Below are 13,921 nucleotides of genomic sequence, written 5' to 3' on the forward strand. Positions count from 1 at the left end.
ATTAAGATTTTTTGTAAAATTCCTACTATAAATATATCAAAATGTAATTTTTGATTAGTAATATGCATTGTTAAGAACTTAATTTGGACAACTTTAAAGGTGATTTTCTCAGTATTTTGATTTTTTTGCACCCTCAGATTCCAGATTTTCCAAATACTGTCCTATCCTAACAAACCATACATCAATAGGAAGCTTATTTATTGAGCTTTCACATGTTGTATACATCTCAGTTTTGTAAAATTTTACCTTATGACTGGTTTTGTGGTCCAGGGTCACATATGTGTGTGTACTGTGTATATTTCTTATGCATATAAATACACACCCATATATGTATATTTAAAAAAAAAAAAAAAAAATTGTAAATATTAGTTTGTGAACAGTTGTATATAATTCATGTATGTGTGTGTATTTATATATACATAATAAGTACACACACATATAGTATGCAAACTTTTATTTTGAATCGATTAATCGCGACTAATTGTATTGCAGCTCTAGTTTTAAAATCAGACTTTGACTCCCACTTTTCTTCAGTGTTGAGATGCATGTGTCATTATGTTGATGTGTGTAGTGAGTGATGTTATATCAGCTGAGCATCAATATTTCTGCCTACAGACCTGCAGACGGTCCTGATAACGGCTCCGCTCAATATGGATATTAATAACCGTCTCTCTCTGTCTGTCTCTCAGGTAAAGCTCTGACGTTCCTCCTCCTCCAGCCGTCGAGTCCCAAGCTGCCGGCCCACAGCACCATCCGCCGCACAGCCATCGATCTGATTGGCCGCGGGTTCACAGTGTGGGAGCCGTATATGGACGTGTCGGCGGTTCTCATGGGGCTGCTGGAGCTCTGCGCCGACGCCGAGAAGCAGCTGTGCAAGTGAGAATCACATCTGCATGCACTTTACTGTACAACACTGAATCTCGGGGAATTTGACATAGTTTAGTTGAATAAATCTAATCATAAGTCATCAACTTCATCTCCAGAGAGATCTGAGAGTCACATCAGATACTCACAGAAACTCAGAGATCTTCACTACAACCTGTCAAAAAAAAAAGTTCGGTTTAACTTGAAGAAATTATGACAGAAATGCAGTATTGTACAGTACTTCTCAGTGTATTAATAATAATCATAAATATTATTAAAACTTTATTTTAAAGGAATATCACATCAATTTTAAACCTCTGGTATGCAGTACTTTGTTAAGTAAAGGAATTGTTCATTTAGTTTAGTTTATATTAATTAAATCGTTTAAATAATAATTAAATTGTTCATGTTTTATGCTTTCATTTAATACCCGCTATTTTTGATAGTGAATTGGATTTCTAATGCAGAAAAATTCAACACAGACTTATGGAAAAAGATATTATTTAATTTGAAAGATTTAAGATTAAACTTAATTTTTTATGAATTCCATCGATTTGATATCCTTTTTGGTCGTTACATTTACAAATTTGACAATATATATTATTAAAGATTATTCAAATTACATTTATTTATATATTTTAAAGATATATAGTTAATTTTTAAAAACTCTTTTTTAATATATTAAATTTTTTTTAATTAAAAATCTGAAATTTTGGAAAAAATTAAATAGATTTAATTATTTTAAATAATAAATTAAGCTTTTCAGGAAATTAGGCATGTTTTTTTTTTTTAGTAAAAAAAAATTAATAAAAAATAGAAAACTGAGATAAAATGCAATCCAGGAACATTAAAATGGGAAAAAAAAATGGAATTTGGAAAAAATAAAATAGATTTCACAGTGCCCAGTAAATTAAAAAATCAATTAATAAATTAATTAAAAATCAATAAATTGTTATGCTTTCAATTAATTAGACATGGTTTTTGATTTACTACAATTTCTTTTAATCATTAAAATGTAATCCAGACAAAAAAAAATTAAGACCTGAAATTTTAATAAAAATAAAATAGATTTAATTATTTCAAATAATAAATATTATAATAAATAATATAATAAATAAAGTTTTTCAGGAAATAAGATTAAAATTTAAAACTGAGATAAAATGCAATCCAGGAACAACAACATGGGGTAAAGAAAATGGTATTTGGGAAAAATAAAATAGGTTTCAAAGGGCAATCAAAGGGAAAAAATCAATTAATCAATCAAGTTGTATGCTTCCAATTAATTAGACATGGTTTTTGATTACAAAAAAATATTTAACCATTAAAATGAAATCCAGAAAATTTTAAATGGGAAAGACTAGAATCTATAAATATTAAAATACAATTTAGTGAGAACTGTAATGGATATCATGGGGCATCTAAAATCCTTCACAGCTGCTGTGCCGTTTCCTCCAGATTGTCCTGAACGCGCCGGCGTTTCCCCCTGACAGACGAGAGGCAGGTTTTAATGCGATTGGAGCCCATTAATATGATGTAATGATGTCTCGTCCTCAGGATGGTGGAGACCTCCAACCGTAAGAGGAAACCCATACGTCTGGGCCTTCACCTCCGCATCCAAACGCCCGCAAACCAGGTTACCGTCCAGCCTGACCCCCCCGGCCCGCGCTCACCTCGTTAAGACGAAACCCGACCCTAAAAAAATTTATTATGAGTACAAATATGTCTGCGTGGAGCGCGTGCTAATGCCCTTAGAGACAAATGGCGCTCATTTTTCAGCCGTGATTGCGAGCGCCGTATACGTGAGTCTTCCCCTCTTTCTGTTGAGCCGGACGACGATGATGATGATTATGATGAAGATGACGTTTTTTCTTTGACCCCCAGACTGAAGCAGGGCAACGTTATCTGCTTTTGAAACGGCAAATCCATTTAGAGGCACTGGAAGACCTTTAGTTGGAGAGAGACAGGAAGTGAGGCGCTGGATGAGAGCGATGCTTTCGCTGTTTCCGTTCAGCAGCTTTAGTCACTGATGGACTTCATTCGGCTCAATGTTTTATGAAATCTGTACAAGTGCAGTTACAAAGACCAGAGGCCAGAAATATAATCAGATGGTTAAAATAAGTTTGCAAATTAGATTATTTGCATATTAGATTATTAAATTATTTATTTTCTCTATTTCAACAGCATGATGCAAAAATAAATCAAATAAATTCTTCTTTACACAGGAAAAAGATAAAGAAACAAAGAGAAAGAGAAAATATTTTCACTGATTTATGGAAAAAAAGTCAGAAAAGTTAACTGTACCAAAAAAAAAAAAAAAATGTAAAATGTAAAACTGTAATTTTAATAATTTGTAATATATTTATATATATATAAATATATTACAAATTATTAAAATTACAGTTTAATCAAACAACCCAGTCTTTCGATAAAATAGACATGCCTAATGAGTACAAAAATTACAATTAGACATAAAACGGAAACCAGAAAAAAATAAAAAATTAGTTTTTTTAAAAAAGTATATGAATGCATAAAATTTAGGAAAACAATACATTAATTTCAGGGCCCTGAAAATATAAAATAAATACATACATTCATAAAAAATGTTAGTAAATTGTGTGTGCTTGTTGCTCTCAATCTAGGGTTGGAAGTTGTAACATTTAGATTGTGACCAGTTTTGATGTGCAGGTGTAAAAAGACAAAAAGCAAACCGAAATTAAATGCCAACTAAGGATAATTTATTTGACAAAATTAAGGAAAAAACTGAAAATAACAATAATGATGATAATGAATAATGATGATGAAAAGACTTAACAACAAAAGAGTAAAGAGTAAATTATATACAATATTTACACAGAAAAATAACAAAAAAAAAAGATAATAAACCCGCACAAGAGAATTGGACATAAGTGGCGCTAACGAAAAGAAAATAACAAAACAAAATCAATCTAACTCAATATAAACCTCTAACCTAAGTGAAAAGAAAACAATCAAAGCAAGTCTTCAGAGTCTGCTGCGTTTCTAGATGCACTTACCTACTGTAAACCTGCCAAACAAAAGATACAAATGCAGTGTGTCTATATATAAAGATCGCTAGATGTTGCAAGATGTATGTCATGTGACATATTACCTGTCCAAAACTCTTGGGGGAAAACGCAAAGGTTGTCATCAAAATCAATACAAATACTAAAGCAAAGAATGAGGAAAATAAACAAGATGACAACTTAAACTTTAACAAAGAAACATAACAAAATACCCCAAATCAAAAGAAATAACGAGAGGCAGATTAAAAAAACAAAGAAACAAAGCAGGTTTAATTAAATGTATTAATTATTGGCTTAAATGCTTTTTGATTATTAAATGTTACTTAAATGGAATTACATTAAATTGCATTAAAATGGAATCCAAAGAAAAAATTTATGGAAAAAACTAAAATCCAAAACAATTCTAATGGAAAATGGATTTCATAGGGCTTTTTTTTTTTTTTCAACAACAACCATCACCTGATCTTTTGGAACATTTCCTAAAGGTTAAAGATCACCAGTCACTGACCTTAATAAAAAAATAAAAAATAATAATAATAATAAAAAAAAAATTAAATTAAATTAAATAAAGTGATTTATTAAATGTTACTTAAATAGAATTACATTAAATTACATTAAAATGGAATCCAAAAAAAAAAAAAAAAAAATATGGAAAAAACTAAAATCCAAAACAATTCTAATGGAAAATGGATTTCATAGGGCTTTTTTTTTTTTTTTTCAACAACAACCATCACCTGATCTTTTGGAACATTTCCTAAAGGTTAAAAATCGCCAGTCACTGACCTTAATAAAAAAAAAAATAATAATAATAATAAAAAAATTAAATAAAAAATTAAATAAAATAAAATAACAAAGTGATTTATTAAATGTTACTTAAATGGAATTACATTAAATTACATTAAAATGGAATCCAAAAAAAAATATATGGAAAAAAACTAAAATCCAAAACAATTCTAATGGAAAGTGGATTTCATAGGGCTTTTTTTTTTTTCAACAACAACCATCACCTGATCTTTTGGAACATTTCCTAAAGGTTAAAGATCGCCAGTCACTGACCTTAATAAAAAAAAATAATAATAATAAAATAAAATAAAATAAAGGACAAAAGGTTCAAAGGTATAAAGAAAACACCCTGCATCTTCCTCCTCTCGGATATTCTCCATCTCTTTCTTTCTCTCCAGTGGCTCATATTTTATGCTGACGCTCCTGAGATCAAAGTGATTGATCAGATATTGACGAATCGAGGAAGCGCTCGGCTTTAGAGACTCATTCATTAGCTCAATTACACACACACACACACACAGTGTTAAAGATACTTTGAAATGCTAGTTTGTAAAGCTAAAAGTTACTCATATTACATAGAAGTCAGTCAAATGAGCCTGAAAAGCTTTCTTGTAAATGTTAAGCATTTAGTTTATTTAAATGCAGAATTTGAGCTTCAAATGCAAGTCAGAAACAAACGTAAACAGATCAATCGTAGTCACACACAACTGAAAAGAAAATTAAATATATTGTAATTTTTTTATATATATTTTCCTTTTCTTTGTTTTTAAAACGTTGTTTGTGTATCATCAAACCTTCCTTTGTCAGAAACTTGCATTAAATTGTAGGAAACACCCTGAAAGCTCATAGAAAGCAGGTCTTTGTTCTTTCGTTCAGACTGAAGTCTGAACATCCAGAGGAGCTTCAACACATTTACAGCACATCTCAGGAGATCAGGCATGTTAAGATGGTTTACGTAACGCTGTGTTCCTCTGCAAACCTGCGCTGTGTTCATTAAAACACAAGCTGTGAGCGAGATCTCACTGCCTTTGAACAGGATTTATCGACATGGATTGAGTTTCTGCGCAGAAAATTTGTGATTTTAGGAATACTCCTGTCAGCGAAGACATCTGAGTGAATTCACATGCTCACTTTCTCTTTTTCATTATTTATTTATGTATTTTATTTATAGATTTTATTTTGTTTGACCAAAATTAAATTTTATTTTATTTCTTTATTATCTTTAAATTAAAATTTTACATTTTACATTTTATTTTAAATAAATAATTAAAGGATTAGTTGACTTTCAGAACAACAATGCACAGATAATGTACTCACCCCCTTGTCATCCAAGATTCATTTTCCTCAGTTGTAAAGAAGTTGTGTTTTTTTGAGGAAAACATTTCAGGATTTCTCTCTTTATAATGGATATGGAGTTTGAACTTCTGAAATGCAGTTTAAATGCAGCTTCAAAAGGCTCTAAACGATCCCAGTCGAGGAGGAAGGGTCTTATCTAGCGAAACGATTGGTTATTTTTGAAACAAATTGACAATTTATATACTTTTTAACCTCAAATGTAGTCAGTCGAATCCAGGTCAATACAGTTAGGGGATGTTGAAAAACTCCCATCTCGTTTATGTCTTCAATGTCAAAATCGTCTTATAATGCTGTTTTTACCCTTTTTTTGTAAAGGGAGTTTGTGTTTCTTTGTATGTTCTCTTTGTAAACACTATGTCGGTACTTTTGCAGCAATCTAAGGTGATTTTGAAGTTAGGTAAGAAAATGAGATGGGAGTTTTTAGACGTACCCTAACTGTATTTACCTGAATCACACAGACTTCGCATGCACTGCGCAGAGATGAGACAAGACGAGCATTTGAGGTTAAAAAGTATATAAATTGTCAATTCGTTTCGCTAGATAAGACCCTTCCTCCTCGGCTGGGATTGTTTAGAGCCTTTTGAAGCTGCATTTAAACTGCATTTCAGAAGTTCAAACCTCGGGGCACCATCCATATCCATTTATAAAGACAGAGATCCTGAAATGTTTTCCTCAAAAAAACATAATTTCTTTACGACTGAGGAAAGAAAGACATGAACATCTTGGATGACAAGGGGGTGAGTACATTATCTGTGCATTGTTGTTCTGAAAGTGAACTAATCCTTTAAAAAAAAAAAAAAAATATATATATATATATATATATATATATATATATATATATATACACACAGATCGATAAGGAGCTAAACATTGTATTTTTGGTCACATAAATATATATATAGTATATATGTGTGTGTGACCCTGGACCACAAAACCAGTCATAAGGTTAAATTTGACATTAAATTTTGACAAAACTGAGATTTATGCATCATATGAAAGCTCAATAAATAAGCTTTCTATTGATGTATGGTTTGTTAGGATAGGACGATATTTGTCTTGAGATACATCTATTTGAAATCAGAAATCTGAGGGTGCAAAAAAATCAAAATACTGAGAAAATCACCTTTAAAGTTGTCCAAATTAGGTTCTTAACAATGCATATTACTAATCAAAAATTACATTTTGATATGTTTACAGTAGGAATTTTACAAAAAAATCTTCATGGAACATGATCTTTACTTAATTTCCTAATGATTTTTGGCATAAAAGAAAAATAAAAAATTTTGACCCATGCAATGTATTTTTGGCTATTACTACAAATATACCCCAGCGACTTAAGACTGGTTTTGTGGTCCAGGGTCACATATATATATATATATATATATATATATATATATATATATATATATATATATATATCAGAAATGAAAACCTTTAAATTTACCTTTATAATTAAATCATGAATCAGTAAAAGGAAAAAGTTGTTTCAGAAATATTAGATTTTTCTTTTTCATTGCCAATAAGTTGCGCTCATGATGCACTCATGCATAAAATAAAAGCATTTATTTTCATGAATAATTCTGTATTTTTTTCACACAGTGTATTTCATCTGGCCAGTTGTTTCTTGAGCCGGTTAGTTAATTGTCTCTCTCTCTCTCTTTCTCTCTCCTTCTCTTTCTCTATCTATCTGTGGGTCAGCAGGGTTTTGGTTGAGGGTATGTTAGCATGTTTCAGCCAAGCGTGTCACAAGGAACATTAAAGTCCTGACACACTTTGATCACATGCTGTCATGCATGAGTCTCTCTGTGTGTCCTGATGCATATTCACACACACAAACACACACACACACACACACACACACACACACACACACACACACACACAGACTGGGGTGATTTGTTAACACGGGGCCTCTTCTTCCAGATGTAGATGAGCGTGTGTGTGTTCTGTGATGTGTGTGAGTGACTCCATTGACCCCGGGCTCACATTATAATGTGTGTCTAATGGTTTGACTCTATATTTGTGTGTTTAGCATCTCAATGGGTCTTCCTCTGAGCCCCGCCGCCGATTCGGCCCGATCGGCCCGCCACGCCCTCTCGCTGATCGCCACCGCCAGACCGCCCGCCTTCATCACCACCATCGCACGAGAGGTCACAACATTTCTCATTTACTCTTTTATCACACATTCATTACGACTCGTAGGTGTCTCATTTACCAAAAAAGTCTACAAATTTCATGTGGTTTATTAAAATTGTTATTCGTTTTATTAAATTAGTAGTAAAAATAAGCAAATAAAATTTTCTATGTATGTATAAAAGTATATATGTGACCCTGGACCACAAAACCAGTCTTAAGTCGCTGGGGTATATTTGTAGCAATAGCCAAAAATACATTGCATGGGTCAAAATTATTGATTTTTCTTTTATGCCAAAAATCATTAGGAAATTAAGTAAAGATCATGTTCCATTAAGATTTTTTGTAAAATTCCTACTGTAAACATATCAAAATGTAATTTTTGATTAGTAATATGCATTGTTAAGAGCTCAATTTGGACAACTTTAAAGGTGATTTTCTCAGTATTTAGATTTTTTTGCATCCTCAGATTCCAGATTTTCAAATAGATGTATCTCGGCCAAATATTGTCCTATCCTAACAAACTATACATCAATAGAAAGCTTATTTATTGAGCTTTCATATGATGTATACATCTCAGTTTTGTAAAATTTAACCTTATGACTGGTTTTGTGGTCCAGGGTCACATATAAAGTAATAAAATAATTTAATATATATATTTAGTTTTTAAAAAGTTATCATTTAAATACTTTTTTATCCAATATAATATAATAATCTCCAAAAAATATTTAAAAAAAATCTCCAACTAAATAATCTCTAAAACATCACTAAAAAATATCTAAAAAAAAAAAAAAAAATCACTAAAAATATATATATCACTAAAATCTATCTCCACCAAATCTACAAACTAATCTAAAACAAATTTAATATAATAATTATTATAAACTAAAATTTACTTAAAGTCTTCAAAATTCATATTGTTTATTAAAATTGTTTTTCATTTTATTAAATTAGTAGAACAGTTAGCTAATTAAAAAAGCTAAAATTAATTATTACTTTTTGAAGAGATTTGGTATGTATAACTGTGTATATATAATATAAAAAATAAAATAATTTAATATATATAGTTTTTTTTAAATCCTTTTACAGTTTTTTTTATCCAGTATAATATAATAATCTCAAAAAATCTACAATCTCTGAAATAACAATAAAAAAATAATAATAATTTTAATAATAATATTAATAATATTTTTTTTATCTCCAAAATATCTCCAAATAATCACCAAAAATATATATATCACTAATAAATCTCAAGAGAAATCTCCTAAATAATAAAAAATCTAATCTAATATATATATATGTTTATCCTTTTAAAGAGTTTTTTATCCAATATAATATAATATAATATAATGTTTATTAAAATTATTCATTTTTTACATGAGTAGATAAATGAGCTAATTTAAAATAATAAACTGAATTTTCTATTACTTTTTGAAGAGATTTTTCTGCATGAAAGTATATATAATAAAATAATTATACATATATATATATATATATATATATATATATATAGTATAGTATAATATATTATAATATTGTTTATTATATACAGTTTTCAAAAAGTTCATCCTTTAAAGAGTTTTTATACAGTATAATATAATATAATATAATATAATATTGTTTATTAAAATTGTTATTCCTTTTTTTTAATTTGTAGAAAAATTAACTAATATAAAATAAAAGTATATATAGTTTTTAAAAAGTTCATCCTTTTAAAGAATTTTTATACAGTATAATATAATAATTTATTATATATTATATAGCTTTTAAAATGTTTTTTATTCAGTATAATATTATTAATATTATATATTATTGTTTATTATATGTATTCATTTTTTTTAAAAGTAGTAGAAAAATTTGTTAATTAAATAAAAATGTTAAACTGAATTTTCTGTTACTTTTTGAAGATTGTTTTATGCATAAAACTATATATAATTGAATACAATTATTTTATATAGAGAGTTTTCAAAAAGGTCATCCTTAAAGAGTTTTTTTTTTTTTTTTTGATGATGATGCACAAAGATGTAAGTAAAAAATACACATGATGAAAAATATATAATATATTATATAATAAAATAAAAATGTTAAACTGAATTTTCTGTTACTTTTTGAAGACTGTTTTATGCATAAAACTATATGTGACCCTGGACCACAAAACCAGTCTTAAGTCGCTGGGGTATATTTGTAGCAATAGCCAAAAATACATAGTATGGGTCAAAATTATTGATTTTTCTTTTATGCCAAAAATCATTAGGAAATTAAGTAAAGATCATGTTCCATGAAGATTTTTTGTAAAATTCCTACTGTAAACATATCAAAATGTAATTTTTGATTAGTAATATGCATTGTTAAGAACCTAATTTGGACAACTTTAAAGGTGATTTTCTCAGTATTTAGATTTTTTTGCACCCTTAGATTCCAGATTTTCAAATAGATGTATCTCGGCCAAATATTGTCCTATCCTAACAAACTATACATCAATAGAAAGCTTATTTATTGAGCTTTCATATGATGTATACATCTCAGTTTTGTAAAATTTAACCTTATGACTGGTTTTGTGGTCCAGGGTCACATATAAAGTAATAAAATAATTTAATATATATATTTAGTTTTTAAAAAGTTATCATTTAAATACTTTTTTTATCCAATATAATATAATAATCTCCAAAAAATATTTAAAAAAAATCTCCAACTAAATAATCTCTAAAACATCACTAAAAAAACTCCAAAATATCTTTAAAAAAAAAATCACTAAAAATATATATATCACTAAAATCTCCAACAAATCTATAAACTAATCTAAAACAAATTTAATATAATAATTATTATAAACTAAAATTTACTTAAAGTCTTCAAAATTCATATTGTTTATTAAAATTGTTTTTCATTTGATTAAATTAGTAGAACAGTTAGCTAATTAAAAAAGCTAAAATTAATTATTACTTTTTGAAGAGATTTGGTATGTATAACTGTGTATATATAATATAAAAAATAAAATTATTTAATATATATAGTTTTTTAAAATCCTTTTACAGTTTTTTTTATCCAGTATAATATAATAATCTCAAAAAATCTACAATCTCTGAAATAACAATAAAAAAAATAATTTTAATAATAATAATAATATTATTAATAATATTTTTTTAATCTCCAAAATATCTCCAAATAATCACCAAAAATATATATATCACTAATAAATCTCAAGAGAAATCTCCAAAATATTAAAAAAATCTAATATATATATATATATATATATATATATATATATATATATATATATATAATATAGTATAGTATAGTATAGTATATTATAATATTGTTTATTATATACAGTTTTCAAAAAGTTCATCCTTTAAAGAGTTTTTATCCAGTATAATATAATATTGTTAATTATATGTAGATTTTAAAAAGTTCATCCTTTTAAAGAATTTTTATACAGTATAATATAACATAATATAATATTGTTTATTAAAATTGTTATTCCTTTTTTTTAATTTGTAGAGAAATTAACTAATATAAAATAAAAGTATATATAGTTTTTAAAAAGTTCATCCTTTTAAAGAATTTTTATACAGTATAATATAATAATTTATTATATATTATATAGCTTTTAAAATGTTTTTTATTCAGTATAATATTATTAATATTATATATTATTGTTTATTATATGTATTCATTTTTTTAAAAAGTAGTAGAAAAATTTGTTAATTAAATAAAAATGTTAAACTGAATTTTCTGTTACTTTTTGAAGATTGTTTTATGCATAAAACTATATATAATTGAATAAAATTCTTTTATATAGAGAGTTTTCAAAAAGGTCATCCTTAAAGAGTTTTTTTTTTTGATGATGCACAAAGATGTAAGTAAAAAAATACACATGATGAAAAATATATAATATAATATATGTGACCCTGGACCACAAAACCAGTCTTAAGTCGCTGGGGTATATTTGTAGCAATAGCCAAAAATACATTGCATGGGTCAAAATTTTTGATTTTTCTTTTATGCCAAAAATCATTAAGAAATTAAGTAAAGTTCATGTTCCATGAAGATTTTTTGTAAAATCCCTACTATAAATATATCAAAATGTAATTTTTGATTAGTAATATGCATTGTTAAGAACTTAATTTGGACAATTTTAAAGGTGTTTTTCTCAGTATTTTGATTTTTTTGCACCCTCAGATTCCAGATTTTCAAATAGATGTATCTCGGCCAAATATTGTCCTATCCTAACAAACTATACATCAATAGAAAGCTTATTTATTGAGCTTTCATATGATGTATACATCTCAGTTTTGTAAAATTTAACCTTATGACTGGTTTTGTGGTCCAGGGTCACATATAATAAAATAAAAATGTTAAACTGAATTTTCTGTTACTTTTTGAAGACTGTTTTATGCATAAAACTATATATAATTTAATAAAATTATTTAATATATATAGAGTTTTCAAAAAAGTCATCCTTCAAGAGTTTTTTTTTTTTTTGATGACACACTAAGATGTAAGTATAAAAATCCACATGATGCACACAACACAACACAACACAACACTGATGAGGACATAAAACCACAAAACTCACTGAAGGTCTCCTTTAGTCTGGGTTTTTCATTGCTGTGATGTGTGTATTTGTGTTTTTGTGTGTGTTTAGGTTCACAGACACACAGCGATGCAGTCCCAGGGCTCTCAGTCTCAGCAGAACGTTCACACCACGACTCTGGCTCGCGCCAAAACCGAAATCCTGCGCGTCATCGAGATCCTCATCGAGAAAATGCCGTCTGATGTGGTGGACCTGCTGGTGGAGGTGCGCAGACATGTGCTAAACTCTAACACAAATACACTATAGCAGACATAATGCAGACGTAAAGTGACCGACAGAAACACGTGTGTCCTGCAGGTGATGGACATCATCATGTACTGTATTGAGGGATCTCTGGTCAAAAAGAAAGGCCTGTCCGAATGTTTCCCAGCCATCTGCAGGTCAGTGTGTGTTTATGAATTAGTGTGTACATGTGGGTCATAAGGGTCAATTTTTTGAAATTGAGATTTATACATCATCTGAAAGCTGAATAAATAAGCTTTTCATTGATGTATAGTTTGTTAGGACAATATTTGGAATCTGCGGGTGCAAAAAATCGCCTTTAATTTAATTTAAAATTAAGTTTTGACATATTTATGGTAGGAAATTTACAAAATATCTTAACAGAACATGATCTTTACTTAACTTAACTTTTTTGTTTTGTTTTAAATGTATTGTTTATTATATATAGTTTTTAAAAATATAATATTGTTATTAAATTATTTATTTTATTTATTACTTTTTGAAGAGATTTTTATGCATAAAAGTATATGTTTTAAAAAAGTTCATCTTTTAGAGTTTTTTTTATAATACAATATAATTTAATGCAGTTTATTAAAAAAACATTTTTTTTGTAAAACAATGAGCTAATTAAAAATGGTAAACTGAATTTTCTATTACTTTTTGGAAGTATTTAATGCATAACAGTATATATAATATAATAAAATCGCCTTTAAAGTTGTTCAAATGAAGTTCTTAGCAATGCATATTACTGATTTAAAATTAAGTTTTGACATATTTATGGTAGGAAATTTACTAAATATCTTAATAGAACAGTTTTTGTTTTGTTTTATTTAAATGTATTGTTTATTATATATAGTTTTTAAAAAGTTCATCCTTTTAAAGAGGTTTTTTTTTTTATCCAGTATATAATATAATATAATATTGT

General features: G+C 27.7%; 1 protein-coding gene across 1 annotated transcript in view; it reads left to right on the top strand.

Annotated features, from left to right (window-relative positions):
• LOC141292114 (WD repeat-containing protein 7-like) overlaps window positions 1–13,921 on the top strand; it is an 80,846-nt gene that overhangs the window by 47,016 nt on the left and 19,909 nt on the right. Inside the window, exons 4-7 of the mRNA XM_073824069.1 lie at window positions 690–876; window positions 8,077–8,194; window positions 12,826–12,978; window positions 13,072–13,154. Of these exons, the coding sequence (XP_073680170.1) occupies window positions 690–876; window positions 8,077–8,194; window positions 12,826–12,978; window positions 13,072–13,154 (541 nt within the window). The remainder of the gene's footprint in view (window positions 1–689; window positions 877–8,076; window positions 8,195–12,825; window positions 12,979–13,071; window positions 13,155–13,921) is intronic.

This window comes from Garra rufa, chromosome 19 (genome assembly GCF_049309525.1).
Source record: "Garra rufa chromosome 19, GarRuf1.0, whole genome shotgun sequence".
Classification (NCBI taxonomy): Eukaryota; Metazoa; Chordata; class Actinopteri; order Cypriniformes; family Cyprinidae; genus Garra; species Garra rufa.